Raw genomic sequence first — 24,180 nt, 5'->3', positions numbered from 1 at the left:
ACATGCAGGAGCACCATCCCCTGCAGCTTGTGTGTGTCCTGCCCCTGCCTTTCCCACCAAATTAGAAAAAAGGCCAGCCCCCACCTGCCCCGCTTTCTGTGGCTCAGGCTTGTCAGTCCTGCTCCATTTCTCTGTGCTGTTGTTTTGTCTGAAGGGTGCTCACCAGGCAACCATTATAGGTGGTCCTACCTTTTGTGGAATCTAGCTACTTTGTCTATTTTAAGAAAACACCTGTTCTTAACCATCCGGGACTGGTCTCTGGGGAGCGGGGCACCGGGACCGCTGAAAACAGGAGTGTCTTCCCAGGACCAGTTGCTACGACCAGCAGACTGGGAAAATCTGATGGACGCGTGTAATTCTTCCCTCAATTGCAGAACAGAAATAAGTGACACGCCCTGAGTGCCAACGAATGCTCAGTTCCGCCCCAACTGAGAGAATTCTTCCCATACCTCCAGGTACCCTCCCCAGAATGGTGCTCTGGGGGATGATCTCAACAAACTCAAGTCATTTCAGTTTAATGGTATCAATTTCTTAAGCTCATAGAGTCCACAGTACGAAGAGGGTGTTGGCCCCACATTTTCCCACCACCCTTCCTTTGGCTCCCTCCCTAGGTCCATTCTCGACCCTCTGCCTTGGAAACAAGGTTGGTCCTCACTGGGTGTTCCTCCATCCTTCCTTTACGGGTGTGGCTGGGGAGAAGTGAGCCTGCCTACGTAGGAAAGGTGCCTTCCTGAGGGGCATGGCTCCATAAAGCTCCTTCCCTAACCAGCCTGTCCCACAAGATGCTGTTGTCGTCTGGGAAGATCTCTGGTTCTTCCACTTCTGGTGATGCAAGTGGTGGTGGTGGGGGGGGGAGATCAGGAGATAAGCCTGCTTCTCAGGCCACAAGACCCGGTTTGGGATGGATGGAGCAGAGGAGGAAGCAAGGGGTAGGAGTCAGGCCGAGATGACTTTTTGCTCACCGGGGGCTCCAGGTCTGCTTTGCTCTTATTTTGTTTTGCTTTCATTTGTTCTCACAATCCCGGAAGGAGAACTGTCCTGGTGGCGAGGCAAGGTGGTCCCCCAGCTGCAGAGAATACAGGCCAAGACTGACACTCCTCAGTGGGGTGGTTTTGATTCTCCTCTTGGCCGTCTCCTGTCTCAGGTACACTTCATGAGGAGCCTGCAGGGAAGTTGAAGGAGAATGGAGTTACCCTCCTTAATCTCACCTCTCCAACCCCAGGGGTTCCCTCTTGGCTCCTCCCCAGAATCCCTCCATCAAGAGTATGGCAGACAGGCACTTACTGCCGGCCTTGGGCTCAGGACGGCTGAGCTGACTTCTTCCGGAAGAGATCCGAGAGTCGGGGGGCCAGGGAGGCAGCCCCCTTCCCAGCCGCTGGCTGTGGTTGTTCTCCATGTCCTCCAACCAGTCTGACCTCCACTCCCACAGGGGCAGGGAGAGGGTGGAGGTCAGGAAGAGGTCATCCCGGGGGGAGGGAGGTGAGGAGGCATCTGTCAGGGAGGGTAGATTTGTTTGTGGAGGGCTGGCCTTCACTCTGAGGGACCAATTTAGGGCAGAACACTTAGGACCTGCTTAAGGCATACATCCAACCCAGAAGATAACCTAGCCCCAACTCGGCCCATCAATTCTGGGGGCCACTGGAATGAGTCCATTGGTTTCTTAGGGAGAATAGCTTGAACTGTTTCCTCCTAGCCCACCTCTGGCCTTCTTTTTATTTTTTTATTTATTTATTTTGAGAGAGACAGGCAGTGTGAGTGGGGGGAGGGGCAGAGGGAGAGGGAGACAGAATCCCAAGCAGGCTCCACACTGTTGGTGTGGAAACCATGAGATCACGACCAGAGCCAAAACCAAGAGTCAGACACTTAACTGACTGAACCACCCAGGTGCCCCCCAGCTCTGGCCCTCTATCCATACTCTTTCCCTTCACCCTTCCTCTCCCCGGGCACCTTTCTTCTCCCTCTGTTGTGGGCACTTCTACCCTGGATAATCCTTGCTTTCTCGTTTACTACAAGCCGGTTGTTTTTATTGGGGTTCATAAAATGGCGATAGGGGATCTGACAGAGTGTATGAGGAAGGGGCACGGGGAGCCCTGAGCTACCTTCTGTTGCCTTGGAGATAATGGTCCCACTCTGGTAGACATGTGAAGGAGTGAGCCCATCTTCTCTTTACCCCAGCCACAGACAGGACAAGAGGAGGGCTTGCAAGCACAGTGGGAAATAAGAGAGAAAACAGAAGTTCCCATCATGAGGAGAATCTGGAACAGGGGGTTGGAGTAAATAGTAAATAGAAGAGGTGGGGAGCAATCTTTCCTGGTGATCGGTGTCTGGGTAAGACGAGGGACCTGGGGGGAGGGCAATACAACTGGCTGCCTCTGGGCTTTAGACTTGAACATTTTGTCCTTGTTCTTGTGGGCAACCTTGGGCAAGTTAAAAAACCTGTTTGACTTACAGTTCCCTCATTTGGAAGAGAAAGATAAAGAATATTTTTCATAGAGTTTTAATATTGAATGTATATAAAGCACTTATCACAGGGCCTGGGGCATAGTAATCATTCAATAAAAGCTGGCTGTTTTAAGGATAACCACAAAGACAATGATTGGGGGCGCCTGGGTGGCTCAGTCGGTTTAGCGTCCACCTCTTAATTTTGGCTCAAGTCATGGTCTCACAGTCGTTAGATCGAGCCCCACATCAGGCTCTGTGCTGACAGCACTGAGCCTGCTTGGACTTCTTTCTCTCCCTTTCTCTCTGCCCCTCCCCCTGCTCACGAGGGCTCTCTCTCTCTCTCTCTCTCTCTCAAAATAAGGAAACAAACTTAAAAAAAAAACAACAAAGACAATGATTAGGAAGCCTTGCCTCTTGGTTGGGGAAAAGGAGGGAGGGGTTCTTATGGGATCTGAGTTCATTCCAAGGGGTGGGGTGAGGAGGAGGGCAGGGTGGTCTCACATACCCATGAAGACGCAGTCAGCCTCCCTGGGCTCCAGACCAAAGCCAAAGCTGTCCACAGCCATTGCCAGGGCCCGGGCAAAGTGGGCGTCCGCAAGGAAGGAGCCGTCAGAGGAGCTGACAAGGCTGGCTCTGGCGCTGGGGGCGTTGTCCTCGGAGGCTGAGCCCCAGCCGTTGGCCAAGGAGCCCTCGCTGGGGGTGGGGGTGGGGCAGGGCCGGGGTGGGCACAGCAAGCCCCTCACTTCGGACCCCACCCCTCCTCTGGCCCTGCCCACGTCCGCCAGCTCTGAGGCTGTCGGGATGCTGATGTAGCCGTAGGTGACAGGGGGTGAAGGAGCCCTTGGCATAGGAGAGACACTATTCCTAGAAAAGGCAAAATGGGACACAGTGCTATGGTTGAGGTGGGCCTACTGGCACAGCAGAGACATTCCAGTTGAGATAAGCATACCCCTGTTGTGTGCGTATCTGCAGTCCTTTGGTCATCCCTCAGACAACTCACCTGGGGGTCTCCTCACCGTCACTGAGCTCCAGGCACAGGGCCACCTCCTCAGGAGTCAGTACACTGTCCTGATCCTCCCCCAGGGATGACAGCGAGGAGCTGGACAGACGACTGGAAGGTGGACTGGGGCCAGAGAGGGAAGAGGCCTGGGGGCTGGAGGGACTGGGGGGACTGGAGGGGACAGGGATGGGGAGGGGGGCGGCTGGCAGTGGGAGGGAGGAGGGAGCTTGGGGCTCTGCCGAGGGCCTGATGGGGGTAAGAGAGTGATGACAGGGTCATTACTGCAGCCCCTGTCCACCCCTCCCCCAGCCCCTGTTCAAGCACAGCAAAGACCCCTCACACCCCAGTCCCCCACCCCTGCTTCCTGACCCCATGCCTTCTTACTGGGTCTGCTGACTCTGAGTGGAGGCTCCGCGAGAAGCGAGGGGTGCTGGGGGGAGAGGGCGCGAAACCAGCTCATTGGAGGATCGGAGGAGCTGCGGTCCCAGGGCCCTCCAGGCAACCAGAGCTTGGGGCACGGCTCCTGGAGAACAATAGCCTAGGGGTGAGAATGGCAGGGCCCCCATGAGCCCCAGCCCCAACCCTGACCCCAGCTTCCTGTTCCCACTCCCACCCCTACACCCTGCCTCGCCTCCTCACTTTCCTCGCAGGGCCTCCTCTTACCTGGACTTTGGGAAAGGTTCTTGGAGCCTTTACTCCCCAACTCCCAGGCCCAGAACTCCATAGGGTGGCTGGCCCGGAGGGGCGGGGAGCTGTTGGCTTGGTGTAGCTCTGCAAAGGCGAGAGTCAGTGGGTGGGGGGCAAGCCAGGGTGGGCCTTTCAGACTCCAACCACAGGCTCTATGTTCAGCCTTGTCATTCAGTCAGGCGTTAGGGTCCCTGAATTCAGAGACAAGAGGGAAGAACCTCCCTGCGTCCTCTGCCCCGCCCCCCTTCCTCCATGCAGGAAGGTAGCACCAGTCTTGGAGTCAAAAGACCTGCGCTCACAGCCCAGCGCAGTTACATAGTTGCTGTGTGACCTCAGGCAAATCCACTAAATTTTCTGGGCTCCTGTTTCACTTGGGAACATCCAGTGAAACCATAGTTTTGCCAATTTTAATTTATTTCTAAAAACAGATTGGAAAGTTCCTGGTGCCTAAAAGATACTTGGACAACTTTCTTTTCCTCATGTATACATCCCAATCTTCCTGATCTCTATCCCCCCACCTTGCTACTCTTCTCATGAATTTTGGCTCTGTGAAGACAAATACCCCTTCTTTTCTTGAAGAGAATCTGTTAATTTCCATTTCTCACATTAGAAATATCTCACATGGTTGTGGGTAACCTTGCCCGAGAAACCCGAGTGTTTCTCACTTGGGAAGAAGGGTTGGACTGTCAAGTTGAGCTGAGTAAGACAACCCCACACCATGCCGAGTGGGACAGGAGTCAGCTGAGGAGGAGAGGACCTCTAGAATAGGAAGAGTGTTGGTCTCACCCAGCGAGACAGTGCCCTACCAATAGATATTCGGTGATATTTGTTGAATGAATGAACAAACAGATGGATAATATGAGAGAGGTAGATGTGAACACAAGGTGAGAAGAATCACAAGATTGCGGCTACCATCTGGCTCACATGGCCACTTAAGAGACAGGGCTCTCAGTGAACTCTGATAGTGGAGAAGCTGACGTAACTGAGGAAACAGACTTAGCTGGCTGCAGTGACCCTAGAGCATGCTTCTTGGTCAGGCCAAACCCCAAATGGATCTCAGTTTAAGCCAAAAGGGAACCAGAAGGGTGATAGAGGGAAGAGATTTCCTCAAGACCAGGAACCAGGAAACTATCAAGTAAAGGCAAAAAGGAACCAGTCTTCAGATTAGTGCCACATGATCAGAAGCTCAGTTAGGAAGGGGGTTCCTTCCTTGGTAAACCAGAGACCAGGCAGGATCCTCAAGGCACAGCTGTCCTCAAAGATTTGGATGCCACCATGGGCAGGTTTACAGCAGGGAGGAGATCAAGGCTACGGCATTCCCTGAGACTATCTGGCTTCTGGGAATCCCTATACGGTGGCCAGACCTTCTGAGCCTCTGGGATGAAAACCCACACAATGGCTAGACTTCCTCCATCAAAATTTCCTTTTGTACCTAGGCTGCTTTGTTTTTTAAATTTCCTTTAGTTGTATGATCTAGGGAGTTCTGGAGGCCAACTTCAGGTGCTCCAACTCTGCTCTGAACAGCTTTGTCTCGTCTGGTGCCTGGCTTCCTGAGTAAGCTCAGAAATGGGACCCATGTCGGTTGGTTGGTTTGTGTGGAAGAGGAAGAGGAAAGACCAGTCCTAGAAAAGGCCACATCTGTCCCAACCCATTCATTTCCTCTAAAGGATTCTCATAACAAAAAGCCTCCTTCCACCCTGCTTGTAATTACTTGGATCTTAGTTTCACTGTTATTTGAGCAAACTACACCATAAAAATGTTATGAAGGTTAGGTCAAATCTCACTGGGCACACCTGAATGGCAATTAATATTTGTACTAATTAATTAATGAATTAATTAGGATATTCAGTGGGCATATCTGGAAGAGTGAAACTAACATCCTTATATAACGGATGAAACACGGGAGAGTACAGCTCTGAGCATATCAGCGGTGGAGAAAAAAACCCACCTAAGGGCAAATAATAAGAAAAAAGAATAAACAGGTCAAGGGAGTAGGGGGCACTGAGAGAGCTTGCCAGTGTTAGATGACAAAGAATCCTCAGTCTTTTGGACTTACAGCAGCAGAGCCAAACTCCATGGCTCTGACCAGACCATAGCACGAACTTGCTGTGGCTGAGGTCCCAGGAGCCAGAGGTGGGCCATTAAGTGTCCACCAGCCCAGGGGCCTTACTGTGGTCAACCAGCGGGGCTGGGGTGAAGAGACACAGGGTGAAGTGAGGACCTAAGTCTCATCTTGGAATTGGAACCTTTCTGAAGAATTGGCTGTAGAAAATTTCTCATTTTTTCCCCAGCAGTATTAACAGTCGAAGATGAGCTCTACATTAAATCCGGGTCAGTGCCGTTCTCCGTGGGAAGAGCTGGGTTTTAAATGGGACTGTTTCAACCCCTTTTTAGCTGCTATTTTGTGCCCACTGAGGATTCCTAATGCAATACATCTGAGGCGAAGCTGGAAATAATGCCAGCTTTGCTAATATCTAGAGTCATAAAGTTCTGGATATTGGACAAGCTCTTAATTACTCTGTATCCATCTTTGTCTCTGTGAAATTTGGATTATATCCACTGGGGGGGAAAAAAAAGAATTGGCTGTAGGACATTCGTAAGTCTTACTAAGCAGCACAGAAGGCTTGTGAAGACAGCAGGTGGGGCTCAGACCCACGTTCAGAAACAAGAGAAAATAGTCAGTGATAGAATCGAATCTTCTAAGGGAGCTCTCAGAGGGTGGCCTTAGGAAGCAGACCTTTTTGGCTTCGAATCTGAGTTCGGCAGCTTACTGACTTGTGGGATTTTGAACAAGTGACTCATTTCTGATCCTCTTTCCCCACCTGTAAAATTAGAGAAATAATATCTAGCCAATAGGTTGGGGGGATTAAATGAAACAAATAAAGCACCTAACGTATAGTAGTTCCAAAAGAAACAGAGACTGTAATTACTTCTCCCTGGAAAGGCGAAGCAAGTAGCTGGAATTCAGGAGAGGAATCTGGGCAGAAGGGAATTACTCAATCTTCTCTGGGAAGTGAGTGGGGAGTCAGTGCCTGGAGAGGCCCGTGCACAGCGTCCATGGAGATAAGGCTTCAAGCTAGCACCGGTCGCACACCGCCAGGTTCTAGAGTTCCTTATGTGCTGGTCAGGCACTGTCACCATACTCTGAGCCCTTAGATGGCAAGAACTGTCTCTTGTGTCCCCACATCTGGCTTACAGTGGTGCTTACGAAATGTTTGCCAAATTCAATTGCATGCAGAAAGAGGGCCCACTGCTGGTGCGGGCCGAGTGGAAGCAGACAACCATGTAAAGAAAAGCGGAGGCCAGCACACCCCTCGCTGAGTGCCTTGGTGATAGCGGAGAGACCTGGTGTCCACCAGGGCAGGGAACTGGAAGCCGTGGGTGGGATACAGCCCACATCTGGCTTCGAGGTCTCCAGGCCACGGTCCCACCACGTTCCCACTCCTGGTCCTCCTGCCACCCGCTTCAGGCTGTGTCTATGCTCCCCATCCTTACCCTGCTTCTTTTTGGCCTTCCAAGCCTCCACAGGGGCCAGAGGCAAGCGGGGAGAAGAGAGTCCCCTGTGGCTGCAGAGGCTGTCTGGACTGGGCCAGGGGCTGGAGAGCCGGGCCAGCTGGGGCGGGAGGCGCCTGACAGCTGGGGTCCGGGGGCTTGGCCGGGCTGGGGGGCTGGAAGGCAGCTCAGCGATGAGGGAGCCATAAAAAGTGCTGGTGTCGGGAAGCAGGGGCACACCAGGGCTTCGGGGATCCCAGGAGATCACTGTGGTAAAAATGACAGGAAGAATTACGGTGAGTGCCTCCCACCCCCACAACGCCCATCTCCAGCCCTGGGATCCCTGCTCCACTGCAGAGCCTTGGCCCCACTGGGCATGCTCACAGGAGCGACGACAGTCTAGTGGGTCCCGGGGGTCCACTCCTAGCCTGCTGCTGAGGCTGCTGCTGCTGCTCAGGTCCCGAGAGCCAGAGGTAGAACGCCAAGTGTCTGCCAGCCAAGGGGAGTCACTGTGATCCATCCTGGGACAATGAGGGGGGGCAGGAGAAATGGGGTGAAGCGAGAACATCATTGGACAAGACCTCCAGTTCAGAGGGTAGCAGAAGGGGTTGAGTAGAGGGTGGCAGCAGCTTTATTCTTGCTGCTTTCCAGGCCTTTACAGACTCCTTAGGATCTCTGACCTGGCATCCCAAAACTCAGTGGTCCTTTCTTATTCTGGGACCGGGGAAGTCCAAGTGGCCCAGAATGAGGAGGCATTAAAGAGAGACAGCTATGTGTTGAAACAAAGGGAACACAGATCCGGGGACAGACAAACCCAGTGTGAAAATCCCCATCTGCTACAGCCTATGTGTGCGACTCCGGGCAAAGAAGTCTATTAGCCTCTCTAAGCCCTGGTTCTTTATCTGTAAAAGGGCTGCCATATAAGGCTGATGTTTTGAGTTGAAATGAGGAAATGTGAGATCACTCAGCTGGTAGAGCAAGAGTTTGCTACGTGGAATTTGCCTTCTGTACCTCTAGTCTGGTTCCCTTTGAACCGGGCGTCCTGCTGGCTGCCTGAGCAATCTTTCAAGAACAGAGATCATACCAAAGCACTTCTCTGCCTAGAACCGTCAGTGGCTCCCCATTTACCAGCTGCCTAGCAGGGCGAGCAGCACCCTTGTTGGTCTGGCCTTCAGCTCCCTGACCTTATCCTTTACTCCGATACATCTTGCAACCTATATCCTAGCCAGACCAAACAGCTTATCTTTCCCTATGAACATAGCAGGCTAGTTCTTCCCGCTGCTCTTTTGCCTTTCCCCTTCGTACCATCAGGGTAAACGTGGGATTTTCCCCCACCCCACCTCTTCCACGTGTCTTATACATGTTTCCGCACATCTAGCTCTCGATTGCATGCATATGCTGGCATGGCTGTCCGGTGGACGGAGCCTGTGCTAAAGGGATGGATGAACAAGAGAATCAGAGTGGAATCCCCTTCAGAGACAAGGGATAAAGTTCCAGGGGAGCCAGAGAAGGTTCGGGGACAGAACAAAGGCCAGGAGGTAGCTGGAAGAGAAAGGCCAGTGAGCACAGAATAACGCAGGAATATATGGCCCCAGCCCACTCGGAACCTTGCAAAATGGTAACCCAAGGGCTGGACGTGTCTGGCACATTGTAGGTACTTGATAAACTTCTGTTGAAAGATGCAGATTTGGAACGTGAAACCCTTCAGAGGAAATCCAATGAGATAAAAGAGCAGAGAGATGAAATGGTTATTTAGTGTGAAACTCAGCCAGTAGGACAAAAAAGTATCTTTTCTTTCTTGGCACCCTGTCTCATAACCACAGACTTGCTTTGGCAGCCAAAGACACTTGGAGCAGGTGTACCTGCAAGCTGACCCTGCTACTGAGAACGAGGCGTGAGAATTGAGAACATAGGGGCAGAGCGCCCTCTGCTGGAACTGTGGGTGATTATATTGAAGATCACTCCCCATTTGGGTGATTTCCTGAATGCCAAGGCGCTGCTAGGCAGACCCGGGGTCTACAGAGAAAATGAGAAAGTGCTAGGTCGTCCCGTGCTAGTTATTCCCCACCTAGCAGAATGGGTCAGCAGGAGAGTGTAGTGAGGATTAGTGAGAGGTGGGTGACAAGAGTCCTAGATTGGGAATTCAGAAGGCCAGCTACTAGCAGTGTAGCCTCGGGCAAAGTCACTTAAGTCTCGTGTCTCCGTTTACTCAACTGTCAAGCGGTGTGGTAGGAACACTAATGAAAGAGAAATTAATTCTCACTTGGAGTTCAGGAGAGATTTGGGTAGTAGGGTCCCTAACTGCCTGGCAGTAGGGGAGACAGCATTCCATCCAACTCTCTGTCCCAGCTCCACGGCCCCTTGGCCCCTCTACCTGCCCCCTCACCTCAAGCCCCCCCGCATTTCATCTCTCACCTGTGTTTTAGGATGGCGTCCTCACTGGTGTATCTGTACAGACCTGGGAGAGAGCAAAAGGAAGAGAGCTAAATCCAGAGGGCCTAACACCTGGCCAGAGATCTAAGCCCCTGCATTGTGCGGCCTGGGCCACCCGGGGGTCCATCCTCTTACCCGGGCCCAGGTGCACCCCAGCTCTGCGCCGGCGGTGCACACACACGGCAGTGCCCAGCAGCAGCAGCCAGAGCACGACACCCCCGCTAGCAATCACTTCTGGCCGCCTTAGGGCGGCCCTCAGCTGCTCCAGGGTCCAGGGACCATCGCTGAGTTCTTGAGTGGCTCGCTCCATGGTTCGCTCTATGTGGGAATTTGAGTTCAGTGGGAGGGGCGGGTGGGACTATGAGGGTCATGCAATGAGCTGGACGTGTGAGGCGGGAACAGGGAGAGAGGAAGGTGGGGATGGGGGCTCGCGGGGTACGGGTGGGCACCGCCCTCACCTAAGAGGAGGCAGACAGGGCTACTGGGGGGCCCAGCCCCAGCGCCCGTGACCGCAGCCACTTGTACGCAGTAGGAACCTGGCATCTGGGTGGCCATCTCCAGCTGGGTCTGCTCGCCCGCCACAGTCCAGTTGGCTGGGGGCAACGAAGTGTTGCCCAGGCTCCAGACCTGAGGCACAAGGGGAAATGGGCACTCACCACCCCCCGCACCAACCCCCGCGCCATCCCAGCGGCCGAGTCCTCCACCACTGGCCATGTGGTCATCCTGCCCCGCTGTTCCCCTGGGAGCACTCCCCCACCCGATGTAGCCACACTTCCTATTCCCTTCTCCCTACAGAGTGAGAGAGCCTTCTCTCTAGGCTGACAGCAGGGGGGACAAAAAACAATCTGCTAAAATAGGCGTTAGACCGTGGTTCTCCAATTTCACTGTGCTTTCGAGTCACTGGGAGGATTTGTTACCAATCCAGGTTGCTAGGTCCGTCCCTGAGTTTCTGATTCATCAGCCTGGGAAGGACCCAAGGATTTGCATTTCTAACAAGTTGTCAGGCGATGCTGGTGTTGCTGGCCCAAGAGCCACATTCTGATCCCACTGGCTTAGAAGTTGACAGTCAGACACAGCCTGGTTTGATTCCTGCTCTGTTTCCTGCACCTGTGGCCTTGGCCTCACTCTCCATGTCCATAAATTAGGGATAATAACCCAGTACGGACTCTGAGATGAAATGAGATCACGTAGGAAAGTGCCTGGCAGTGTCGGGCAGACCCCTTGCTCAGTGACAGCAAGTTTTCCTTGCTTCTCTGCACAGGTGCTGCTTCCTAGTGCCCAGAACAAGGGTATGCAGGATGCCAGGCAAGAGGATGTCCTGGCACCACTAGGCAGGTGGTGGTGGTGGGGGGGGGTACCTGGTAGCCACGGATGATGCCATTGTGGTTTTCGGCAGGTGGTGGGACCCAGCTTACAAGGACACTGCCGTTGCCAGGTTTTAAGGTCACCTCCCCGGGAGGGGCATTGGGCACTGGAGGGGAGGAAGAGAGGCTGTAAGGAATGCTGAAGGAGGGGACTCTAGGAAAAAGATCTGGGATGGGGACACGGTCAGAGACCACACTGGTAAGAATAGGAGATTCCTGCAGCTCTGCTTGCCTGGCCATGGCAGAAGGGAGTCCAGGAGTAAGGCCCACCGTCCCTCCAAACCGGAGTGGGACAGTCCAGGGGCCCTAGGACAAGAAGGCGTCAGAGAGTATACTGTTGGGTCCTTTAGACATCTGTCTCTGACCTTGTTCAGGCAGCCTCAGGAGCAGCACGTTGCTGTCAGGGCCTTGAGCCCGGCCGGAGAACGGTCTCACTTTGAACTCGTAGTCTTTGCCCCAGAGGAGGCCCCCAAGCTCCGCGCTCTGCCAGCCAGCCAGCAGGGCCTCTGCCCAGGGAGCTCCCGGGCCTCCTGGGGCCGTCTGGACCCTGAACAGGGCTGTGTACGACTGAGCAGGTGCAGCAGGGCCGCTCACCTGGGAAAGAGTCCAGAGGAAGGATAGGAGGTCAAGGAGTTGATGGCCAGCTCTTTCTTGAGCTCAGACTGGCACCCACCCCTAGGGCCTGGGCCTCACCTTCCAGCTGAGCCACACAGCAGGCCCGGGCTTGGGGCTCTTTTCGGGGTCTGGGTTCAGCAGGGTCACATTTTCCAGCTGAATATGCACAGCCAGCAACTCCAGAGGTTCCTTGTAGTTCTGGGGCTCTGTGGAGAGCATAGGGCTGGGCTGGGGGCCGTAGGCCAGAGTGATGGGACTGAGGGGTGAAACATCCCCCAGACTTGGAGAAAGCACAACTCCTAGATTTCCCAGTCTAGAGCACTCCTATTTCTACTCCAGGATTGGGGAACATCCCTCTCGATGGGACCCGTGTCACTCTGATCCTGATCCCAGGTTGACCCCCACGTACGCTGACCCCAGCCAGAACCAGGCCCTAACTTTAGCTGACCACCCTCGACTTACCCTGGACAGACACCCTGGCTGCCCGGCTCTCCCGTCGTCCTGCGCTGTTGGTGGCCACACACATATAGGTGCCTGTGTCGCTCTTCTCTGCTCTTGCCATCTGCAGCGACCCCCTGGAGACCTGTCAGGGCCAGGCACTTTGTGAAGTGTCTCATGTGGGAGGGGCTCAGACTGGGGAGGGAAGCTTCAGGCCTCATTGCCTTCCCTTCCTCAAATTCTGCAGGGGACACGGGGGCTGGAGGGTGTGCCCAGTTATGCTCAGGACCAGAGAAAGTATGGGGAAGGGGGGCTCACTCACCACGTGCCGCCCTGGCTGTAGGGCCAGTGGTTTTCCATCCTTCCACCACGAGACGGTGGGCTCTGGGTGGCCCCAGGGCGGCCCACACTCCAGAACCACCTGCTTGCCCACTGTGGCCACTGTATCCTGAGGCTGGGTCTGGAAAGCCTCCCGAAGGACTGCAGGGATGATGGAGGGTCAGCAGGGAGGAACGTCCAGTGCTCCCCTCCGCAGAGGTCCTGCCTTGGTGTCTCCTACCACACTGGCCCCATTCTGGTCTATCCACCATTTCACCACCTTGTGTTTACTCTTCAGAGCCCCACCCTCCTCAGTTCACCCAGCCCAGGCCTTCCCTCATAGATATCCCCCTATATGTCCTCACCTCAGGCATCTGGCCTCAGGTGCACCCTGCCCCGGGCCTCCCCTCCCAGGCCTTACCCGCCACAGACAGCCGAGCGCCTCGGCTGACCGCTGTGCCCAGCCGGTTGCTGGCCTCGCATGCATAGACACCCAGGTCTGTTGATAGGGCCTGGTCGTCGTGGGCACGTCCCCGGGCAGGGGGCCGCAGCAGTAGGAGCGTTCCGTCTGGTAGGAGGTGGTGTATGTCTGGGGGCACCATGCTCAGCGGCTGCCCGTTCAGCAGCCAGCGGATGGTGGGAGGCGGCTGGCCTGAGGCTCGGCAGCTCATCTTGGCAGGGCCGGGGCCCTGGAGCAGCTGGTCCTGGGGATGGACTAGGATCTGGGGTGGGGAGTCCTGAGCCATACCTCCTGGAAGGGAAAGGGGGGCGGAGCCCAGTCCGACTACCAGCAGGGCCCCCAAATCCCTGAACATCTCTTCTGCCCTCTCTTGCCTGAAGATAACTTCCATTAACAATCTGGGAGGGGAGAGAGCTGGTATGCAGGGCATCCAGGCAAGGATCTGCAGAGTTCTCAATCTGTCTGTCTGTCTCTGTCTCACATATACACCATCATCATCATCATCATCATCATCATCATCTCTGGTACCCCCATGAAAAAAGGGAAGCAAGGGAGCAAGGGGGACCTCTTCTCCCCTTGTCCAGGCCTTGGATCAAGGGAACAGGGGCTAGGAGAGGGGAGGGCCACACTCACCGGTGACAAGCAGAAGCAGGAGAGGCAGGGGCCGCGGGGCCCTGAGGAGGCCTGATCCTCCAGAGCCCATGGCTGCTCTCAGGCCTCTCTCCTGGTCCCAGGCACTTTGTCCTGCAGCTCTGAGCTCACAGCGGAGGGAAGGAGGGGCGGGGTGGGCTGGTGGTGGTTGTTTGTGACCGAGACTCTGCCCCAGGAGGGAAGCAGCTTTGAGGAAACCCATGCTTCCTGCCTGGCCCTCGGTGCCTTGGAGAACTGGGAGGAGACCAGCAGAGAGAAACTCTCTGCCCTTGACCCTTTAGCCATCACCCCTGACTCCAGCCCCGGCCCTAAAGTTTACCTTGTGATCTAGTCTGGGATTTCCTAAAGGCCATCCTCACACTGACGTAGTTCCAAAGCACAGCCTTCGTCCTTTAACTTTCAGACTCCATCTAAACCTTGATGGCCGTTCTTACCCCTCTGCTCTGAGTGGCTCCCTGCTAGAGTGGAATGGGGGCCCAGAGGTGGAGGCTCAGGGAACGGCACTAAGAAGCTGAAGGGAGAGAGAAGTGGGCTGAGGCAGCCAAGGGGAGGGAAGCAGGAGCATATTGTCATCCCACAGCCCGGTTGCCCGAGGATAGGTGGTGGGTAGGGCAGAAGATAGGAAGACTTTAAGACTTTAGAGGCTCTGGGACAATCCGGAGGAAGCTCACAGTGTGTTCCTGTTCAGCTCACAGACAAATCAAATAAGCTCTCTGAGAGACCTTGAGAGAGTCCCTTCATCCTTGCAAGCTCGTTTCCTTACCTGTAAACTAGGAGTAATAATGTGGCACCTGGGTGGCTCAGTGGGTTAAGTGTCCGACTCTTGGTTTCAGCTCAGGTCACGATCTTGCGGTTTCCTGAGTTCAAGCCCTGCGTCAGGCTCTGCGCTGGCAGAGCAGAGCCTGCTTGGGATTCTCTGTCTCCCTCTCTCTCAGCCCATCCCCGACTCACGCTGTCTCTGTCTCTCTTAAAATAAATAAATTTAAAAACATTTTAAAAATAAGTAGGAGTAATAATAATAGTTCCCACCTCGAGGGCTGGAGCAAGGATGGGATGAGATATTGCATGAAATCCTTAGTACAGTGCCTGATGCGTTCTAAGTGATCAGTAAAGGTTAGCCAATATTGCTATTTATTTATTTTTATGCACATCCCATCACCGAAACTATTCGAGCATATTCGGCAGGGATATTTTCAGGCCTTGGAAGCGTGGTTGGAGTAAATGAACTTTACTGAGTCTTTCCATCCCTGAAACCTTGTGGCTATAGCAGGCAAGCCTCATAGCTTCTGAACCTGAAAAGTCTGTGCTCACCCTGCCGCTCCTCCCCCCCGCAACCCCCCCAGAGAGAGGCTGCTCTCCCCTCTCAGAGCCCAGCTCCTGTTTACAGGTCTCTTCCTCCCAAATCTGGAATCTCAGCCATTTCCTGGAGCTGTTCCCGGAAGGCCAAGGCCAGGAGCTGAGGCTCAGCGGAAGAGTGTCCAGCCTTTGTTCCCCATTGTTCCCGGCCAGCTCCTCTGTGGGGCCCCTAATGCAGCTGACTCCCTCCCTTCCTCCCCCTTCCCAGCCTGACCTCTGTGCCAGCCACAGCCACAGCCCTAGGCCTCCTTCACTCCACCTTCTCTTTCCCTTCAAATGCAGACCAAGACTGAGAAAGACAATCAGAACAAGAGAACACCATGGTCTCTACAAACTGGGCATTTCCAGCTGGTGAAGAATAGACAGAGTGAAAGCAACATAGTGACAGGGCTGGAAGAATAGGAATTGGGGTTAGAGAAGAGAGTCTGGTATTTCAGAAATGGAGGAGCTAAGGGCAATGACAATGTCCTTGGAACGAGCATGGGCACACGTGTGTCGGGCAGACTGGAGCAGAGGTTATGACGTCAAGGGTCTGGGAGGCTGGAGTGATGAAAGGGGTATTCATGTGGACACTGAAGTCATCCAAGGACCAGACAAGGAAGGATGTGGCGGGACAGGTGGATTTCCTGCATGTACCACAATTTAGGATTTTCCCAAGTACGGAGCCCCCAAGCCCGTCTGCCCGCCCCTCCCACACTGCCTGCTCCCAAGAACGTTGCTATCAGTAGTCTTTCTTTAGTCTCTTCTGCTTATACACTGGACTTAGGGAGCCAAACCAAGTTCTCCGCTAATGATTTGATGCCAACTTGATTTTCCTCAAATTTCTACAATCCATAAAGATGGTATAGATTCGTGACTAGCCCCATTCTCAGTTGAGTGAGAATAGGCAGGTTCACAGTGAGGAGGAGTTCCAGGGCCGTGCCCCAAGAATGGAGCCCCTGAGGCTATAGCAGCCTGAGGAACAACCCCTACCCCTCAGTCACGTACCTCATCCCTGAAGATGGCCTTCAGCTCAGCCTGTCTCCATTCCCAGACTCTGGAGAGCCAAGGGCTGAGAACTGAGCTGTTCCTGGGGGCCATTAAGACTCTCCTCACTCAGTCCAAGCATCCAGGGCACTCAGAGATCCATGGCGTGATGGCCAAGGGGAATTCCCAAAACTAGGGTATGTCTGGATGGCTCCCAGACATCACAGTGCTCATTTCCAGCAACCTGGCCTAGCAGCATCCCTATTGTCTCATTTCCACCCACTAAGGAAGAGCCAACTGGATGAGTCATGCGGATGAGATTAGTCAGTGGGAGCTGCCCCCAGTTATTTCAAGGAAGTTCTGCTCTGGGGCCAGTGACCAGTTATATAATATCTTCCTTCACCTCTTGGTTTTAGAGTTTTGTGTTTTTGTGAGTAATTCTTTAGTTGCGTATAAGAGAGAAGAGAGAAGAGAGGAGTTAAGTGTCCTTCTGAAGGACCCTCCAGAGGAAATTTTTTTCTGCTTCTGGCTCCTGCTTCTCTGGCTTCTTATTCTGTGTTCTCTGAAGATGCAGCCAGGACTCCTGCTGGGCAAGCTGGTAGGGTGCAAGTATGAATTCAGGTAGGATTTGAAGTCAGTCACACTTAGGCATAGATCCTGGTTTCACCTCTTACTGGCAGAGAGACCTTGAATAAGTCACATGACCTCTCTGAGCCCCACGTTCCTTATCTGTAAAATGTTTGTGTGAGGTTTATGGATAGTAGATATGGAGATGTTAATACTAAATATGTGTTAATTATCTGTTGAGTGTTCTGGGAATGCCATGCCCCGTCCCTGACCGACACAGCCACAGCCAGCCCCAACTACTCATAGGTTTTCTTTTTGGTCTTGAGATCTTGCCCTTTGGGTCTTCTTGTTTTACCTTTTTTTCCTTCTTCTTCTTTGCTGAAGTCCCAATCTCCAAATTCTCATCTTTGTTGCAAGATGCCAATGGCTGGAGGGAAATGGAGGTGAATGGGAAAGTTGCCCTGATGCCATCTCACTGGCATAGCATCTAGTCCTTAGTTCCTGGTCCCATCAACATCATGGGCAATAACAGGGTTCATGGGGATATTACACCTAACACTTTCAACCACACAGTTTCTTGAGGTTTTCAGCACCAATGACTATGGATCACACCTAGACCAAACATTGGAGATTGGGCCAAATGGAGATTTCAAAGGCTGTTAGCATCAACATTTAACCATCTGCTCACATGTCCAAGAAGAAAAAGGCATCAGTTACTGTACTTTGTGTTCAACTTGTCAATGCCTTCCAGCCAAAGACCACCACAAGCACACTTGTTATTGAACATGTTGGATTTATTATTCCTTGCAACTAAGGAGTGTGCACATACCATGGGGAACCGTGCAGTGTCTCAGTAAGAGACACTTACTTACTCAGTGTTATTTAGTAACACTAAGGTCCTAGAAAGAACCTGTTTTAGGATTTGGGCTTTGACTGGGTGATATTGGGGAGGGTCCTAGGAAGTGAAGCTTTGCTTTAAATTGGGTGCTATCAAGAATCAGGAACAATTCTATGATTCTTTGCAGAAGAGTGTCTTTGATAATTTCCTTGCCATGTAGTATATCAAGTGGTTTTTTCTTCTTCTATTATGAACAGTGCTGCCCCTAATCTTTATTTTAGATGTCTTTTGATATGACTATAAGTGTTCAAGAGTTTCTCTAGGGAATAAATAAACCTAGTCGTAAAATTTCCGGGTCTTGGGGCATACAAATATTCAAGTTTAGATGTAACAATAGTTTTCCCAATCAGTTGGTTGTACCAATGTCCTTGAGCTACATTCTCAGAATGGTTGGTAGACTTCTTAATTTTTGACCATCTAACATGTAAAATAATATTTTATTATTGCCTTAATTTGCATTTGCCTGATTAAATAATAAAGCTGAACATCTTTTCAAGTGTTTACTCACTCTTTGCATTTTTTCTTCTGGGAAGTATTTATTTCCATCTTTTGCTCATTTTTTATTTTCTTATCTGTCTTTTTCTCAGTAACTTTCAGTTTTATATATTCTGGATAATAATTCTCTGTGGATTAGAGATGCTGCAAAAACAAATTTGGCTTTATATTTCATCTTTCTTTATGGTGTAACAGATGTTCTTAATTTTACTGTAGATATGTTTATCTTTATGTTTAGTACATTCTTTCTGTTTTTGAAGAAAACCTCTTCTGCACTAAAGCCAAAATGGCATTCTCCCATATTTTCTTTTGAGACTATAAAAATTTCACATGTAAGTCTTTGATCTATCACTAATTGATTATTTTATATGCCTTATGTGTGTGTGTGTATATATATATATATATATATATGTATATATATTTATATATATAAATATACATATTTATACATATATAAATATATACATATATATACATATATATACATATATATATTTCAGATAGTAAACAATAATCCCGGCGTTACTTATTTAATGACCTACAATGATTCCTTGTCACACATCAAATGTCCATATATGTATAGCTTGTTTCATTGGCCTATTTGTCTATTCCTGCATGAACATCAGAGCGTCTCAATTATTAGAGCTAATAAATTTTGATATCTGGTAGGGTGAGTCCTTTCCTCTTTTTTCAGAAGTATCTTGGCTCTACTTGGGGTTTCAGCTTATCAAGTTCCTTGAAAACCTCGTGAACTGATTGAACATATAGAAAGAACTGACTTGTTATAACCTTAAGCCTTCCTGATCATGAACGTGCATACCTCTCCTTTTATTTAGCCCTTCTTTGATGCCTTTCAATGAAGTTTTAGATTTTGCTCTGTATAAATATTACACATATTTTTGTTAAATGTATTTTTAGCTGACTTGGTAAGCCTCCTGTTGAGACTATTAACAAAGATATTTGCAATAATCCCTACCATCTTGTATACTTGTCGCTTTGCAATGTTGTCACCCTTCCTCCCACAAAGAACTGGAATCTTTTCCCCAACACCTTGAAGCCAGGCTGGCCTTGTGAATTGCTTTGACTAATGGAATACAGTAGAAGTGATGTGTGGAAACTTCTAGTCTAAGCCTCTAGGGGGCTTGCAGCTTCTGCTCTTGACTTTTTGAAACACCGCTCTGAGACTGCCATGTGAAGAGGCTTGGTTTAGCTACATGGAGTAGAGATGAGCTATTCTAGTTGAAGATTCCTAAACTTCCGGGCCAACAGCCAGTATCCGTCAGCAGACATGTGCGTGAGGCCATCCTAGGCATCCAGATCGAGTTCAGGATACCAGATGATGTGGTCACACAGGCGACCTCATGCAGCACAGCAAATGAATCACCTAGCCAGTCCAACACAAACTGCTGACACAGGGAATTGTAACAATATTCTTTTAAGTCACTCAATTTTGGGGTGGTTCATTACAAAGCAAAGAAGAATTGAGATGCCTTGATATATAGTTTGTAGTTTCTTCTGAGTTGCCTGTGTAGGAAATTATGCAATCCAAATATGCTGTTTTTGTTTTTCGTTTCCCATCTTTATACCGTTCTGTTCTTTCTTGCTTTGCAGTACAATGCTGAGTACAAGGAGTGATTGTGGGTATCTCTGTTTACTTTTTCATTTTAAAAAGAATTCTTCTAAAGTTCTACCATTAAGAGTGAGGTCTGCAGGGCACCTGGGTGGCTCAGTTGGTGGAGCATCCGGCTTCGGCTCAGGTCATGATCTCACGGTTTTTAAGTTCGAGCCCTACATTGGGCTCTCTGCTGTCAGCACAGAGCCTGCTTCAGATCCTCTGTCTCCCTCTCTTTCTGCCCCCTCCCCTGCTCTCTCTCTCTCTCTCAAAAATAAACATTTTTTTAAAAATGAGGTTTGCAGATGGTTTTTGTAGATGCTATTTATCAGGTTTCAAAAGTGCAAAGGGCACTTGTTTCTAGCTTGTTAAGAGCTTTTGATCATGATTAAGTTTTAAATTCTACAAATCTTTTTTGGTATCTATTGAGATAGTTTGTCTCCTTTAATCTGTAAACGTGGTGTATAACATTTATGAATTTTGTATGTTTAAATTATTCTTGCAGAGCTTTTGATCATGATTAAGTTTTAAATTCTACAAATCTTTTTTGGTATCTAGTGAGATAGTTTGTCTCCTTTAATCTGTTAACATGGTGTATAACATTTATGAATTTTGTATGTTTAAATTATTCTTGCATTCTGGCCATTGCACTCTTTGGTACTTACCCAAAGGAGTTGAAAACTTATGTCCATGCAAAAATCTGCACACAGATGTTTCCAGCAGCTTTATTTGTAATTGTCAAAACTTGGAAGCAATCAAGATGTCCTGTAGCAGGTGAATGCGTAGCTGTGGTTTATCAGGGAAATGCAAATGAAAACCACAATAACATAACACCTCACATCAGTTAGAATGGCCATCATCAAAAAGACAAGGGACGATGAAGGTATGGAGAAAGGGTAACCCCAGTACACTGCTGGTGGGAATGCAAACTGGTGCAGCCACCGTGGAAAACAGCATGGAGGCTCTTTAAAAAATTAAAACTAGACCTACCCTATGATCTAGCAGTCCCACTTCTGGGTATATGTCCAAAGGAATTGAAACCAAGATCTCATAAAGATATCTGCAGCCCCATGTTCTTTGCAGTATTACTCACAATAGCCAAGATACAGAAACAACCTGTTGCCATATTCACTCATCAATGGATGAGTGGATAAAGAAAATGTGGTGTATATGTATATATTTCATATATTTTGAGGTTAATTAATTAGATATACATGATTCAATTAAATTTTTTTTTGGTGAAGTATATCATTTAATATTATATAGTTACCCTCTGTAGCAAACACTATTGAGGCTCCATTTATAATTCCTCAGAATTTACCTCTACACTGAAGGCTGCTTTCTGTGAATACATGGAGCTCTATTTGGGGACCGTATTTGGACAGATGCAGGGCAAGTTGGAAGCACTAAGAGGTAAGGCCCGAAAAGAGGGCCTTCTATCCTAAATGAATGATGGATGAGGATTTGGGGGATCAATACCCCCATTACCTTGCCTCTCAGTTGGGATTATCCTAAAGTTTGTTTCTCTAAAATCTGATTTCAAACTATTCGTTCAGGATTCCCCATAGTATTGAGCTCTAGTTTCCCACAGTATTAACTGGTTTGATAACATGTCCTTTATTGACTTTGATGTCTTTCCTGATCTACTTCCTTACTACTCTACAGGTATTTCCTGAAATAAATGATTTGCATTCAAATTCAAGGCACCTTATTAAGGACTAATACTAAAGGAGTCCATCTATTTAACTGGGATACTTTTGGGAGTCAAAGAGCATACTAGTTGTTGCTAGGATAATGGGAGTAAGCCAGGACTGTCACAGGCAAACAGGATGTAAGGTCAACCTACTAATTAGGCTTTTTGTTCCAAAGTCCATTTGTCTTATGTTAATAGCTACCCCAGCTTCCTTTCACTTGCTATATGCCTGGTATATCTTTTTCCATTACTTTATTTTCAACTTTTCCAAATCTTTGTTTTGCGTATATTTCATTTAAATGGCAGATAGCTGAATTATTAAAAATATAATCCAACAGATTGTATTTTAACTGATGAATTTGGGCCATTTACAATTTATTTATAATTTAGCCTTGTTTCTACCACCTTAGTTTTGGCTTTCTATTGTCTCACTTTTTCTGTGTCAATTTTTTTTTATTTTTTCTTGGCTTAAAAAATTGATTGTCTTTGTGTTTGTTTCTTTATTCTATTTTCCCTTTACTGGTTTGGAAATTATACCAATTCTCTCATTTTATTCTTTCGGTGGTTACTCTGATAAGATTCCCCTGAATATTTAATCAAATCTGAAGTTTAATATCTTAACCATCCTCCCTTCCCCAAAGAATTCCAGGACCTTGCAATAGTTTCATGCTGATAACCCCCTCCCAATTTGCATGCTATTATTTCCCTGTGTTTTATTTGTTAGGTTTTGGAAAGTACAAGTTAGATACTATAACTATCATTTTATAAGGCACTATTTAGATTTGCCTACCTTTCTACTCATGATCGTTTCTTGTCTCTCAAACCTTGCTTTTCCCTCTTCCCAAAAGATGTCCTTGAGGAGTTGTTATAGTGTTGATGGTAAACTGTAGTTTTTGTTCATCTGGTAATATCTTTATTTTACCCTCATATTTGGAAGATCGCTTGGCAAGTTACGATCTTCTGGGTTGGTACTCGTGTCCATGATTTTGAAGGTCCTACTCCACTTTCCAAGGCTTTCTATTATGGTTGTTGTCTAAACATACAAGATCCGTCTTTCTCTGGATGCTTTTAATATCTTCTCTTTGTCTTTGGTGTGCTCTGGTTTTACTACATTTTATGTAGGTGTGGAAACCTTTTTACATATGGTCTGTGTTAACCTTCCTATATATTTCCACTTACCATGAGTTCTACAAAAACTTCAGTCATTACTCTTAAAATAGTTTCTCCTCCATCTCTCTATTCTCCACTTTGAGCTCTTGATGAAATATATGTTCGATCTTTTCATTCTGTGTGTCACATCCCTTATTCTCTTTTTCATATTTTTCATCCCCTTGTTGGTCTGTGCCTTACTCTTACATTTCTTCAGAAACATCTTCCAATCGAACGGACTCTCTTCAGCTGTATGTAATGTGCTGTTTAATTTTCTCATTTACATTTTTATTTCAATACATTTTATTTTTATTTATAAAAGTTCCATTTTGTTCCTGTTCAACTTTGGTTGCTTTTGACAGTCTCTTATTGATTGTTCATTTCTATAATTTTGTCTTTCATTTCTTCAGGCATTTCATGATTATTTAAATTCTAATTTTTTTTTAGTGTTTATTTATTTTTGAGACAGACAGAGAGATAGGGTCCAAGCTGGGGAGGGGCAGAGAGAGAGGGAGACACAGAATCTGAAGCAGGTTCCAGGCTTTGAGCTGTCAGCACAGAGCCCAATGTGGGGCTCGAACCCACAAACCGCGAGATCATGACCTGAGCTGAAGTAGGACGCCTAACTGACTGAGCCACCCAGGTGCCCCTTTAATTATTTAAATTCTATACCTGATAATTTCAATATCTGAAGGTCTTAGGGTTCTAAATCTACTGCTTCTTATAACTGCTGACTCCCACTCATGGTGATTCGTTTCCTTCTATGTTTAATGGACTTTCATGATCAACTCATCTTTGGTCTTAAACTCTGAAAATTTTAGGAGATGCTTTTCTCCGAAAAGGATTTGCATTTTTATTTTAGAAGCTTGTGGGGGCGTCTGGGTGGTTCAGTTGGTGAAGCATCTGGCTTTGGCTCAGGTCATGATCTCATGGCTTGTGAGTCCGAGGCCTGCATCAGGCTCTGTGCTGACACCTTAGAGTCTGGAGCCTGTTTCAGATTCTGTGTCTCTGTCTCCCTCCACCCCTCCCCTGCTCTCTCTCTCTCTCTCTCTCTCACACACACACACACACACACACACACACACACACTGCTCTCTCAAAAATAAATAAACATGTAAAAAAATTAAAAAATAAAAAGAAGTTTAGGACTCCCTTCTATGATACCAACTTAATCCAGGAGTCTCAGACTCAGCCCTCTCACCCGGCCACTGGCCCAAGTCTAGTCTTCCATTATAGTGCTAAAATAAACCCTTTCCCCTAGGTAATCCACACTTAACAAGTGCTAAGTAGTCTGGACTTACCTTCTACTTCCAAATTTTTATACATGCTGCCCCTTCTCCCTGGAATGTGTCCTTTCATCCTGTTTTTCACCTGATCAACTAATCTAAGACTAAGTTCAGACCTGTTCTCTTCTAAGATACCTTTGCTGATACCCCTAATCTAAGTTGGATGATGCTTTTACATGGTGTCAGATGACACTGTATCTATCTCTGGCATGCATTTTTCACACTGTATTGTGCTGATCTGCTTACTCCGTGGGACTA

General features: G+C 49.0%; 1 protein-coding gene across 5 annotated transcripts; it reads right to left on the bottom strand.

Moving 5' to 3' along the window:
- Positions 1–507: 507 nt before the first annotated feature.
- Positions 508–14,167, bottom strand: ROBO4 (roundabout guidance receptor 4). 5 transcript variants are annotated; one of them, XM_086678795.1, is made up of 18 exons: positions 13,883–14,167; positions 13,211–13,357; positions 12,794–12,951; positions 12,496–12,616; positions 12,112–12,239; positions 11,784–12,012; positions 11,413–11,525; positions 10,513–10,681; positions 10,190–10,372; positions 10,037–10,079; positions 8,006–8,142; positions 7,625–7,888; positions 4,106–4,213; positions 3,827–3,980; positions 3,443–3,688; positions 2,948–3,333; positions 1,285–1,491; positions 508–1,162 (listed from the first exon to the last, which is right to left on the bottom strand). In XM_086678795.1, exons 1-18 carry the CDS (start codon positions 14,100–14,102, stop codon positions 1,152–1,154), a joined length of 3,024 nt encoding a protein of 1,007 aa, XP_086534921.1. In that variant the 5' UTR covers positions 14,103–14,167; the 3' UTR covers positions 508–1,151. The 5 variants fall into 5 exon arrangements, with proteins under 5 accessions (XP_086534921.1, XP_086534917.1, XP_086534919.1 ...); XM_086678791.1 differs by having other exon boundaries at positions 13,211–13,540; positions 13,883–14,165; XM_086678793.1 differs by having other exon boundaries at positions 2,948–3,306; positions 13,211–13,540; positions 13,883–14,164.
- Between the last annotated feature and the right edge of the window lie 10,013 nt (positions 14,168–24,180).

Source organism: Puma concolor, chromosome D1 (assembly GCF_028749965.1).
Source record: "Puma concolor isolate L17-30 chromosome D1, mPumCon1.1.hap2, whole genome shotgun sequence".
NCBI classification, from domain to species: Eukaryota; Metazoa; Chordata; class Mammalia; order Carnivora; family Felidae; genus Puma; species Puma concolor.
Note: the sequence above shows the minus strand (reverse complement) of the source record. Positions and strands in the feature narration are given on the sequence as shown.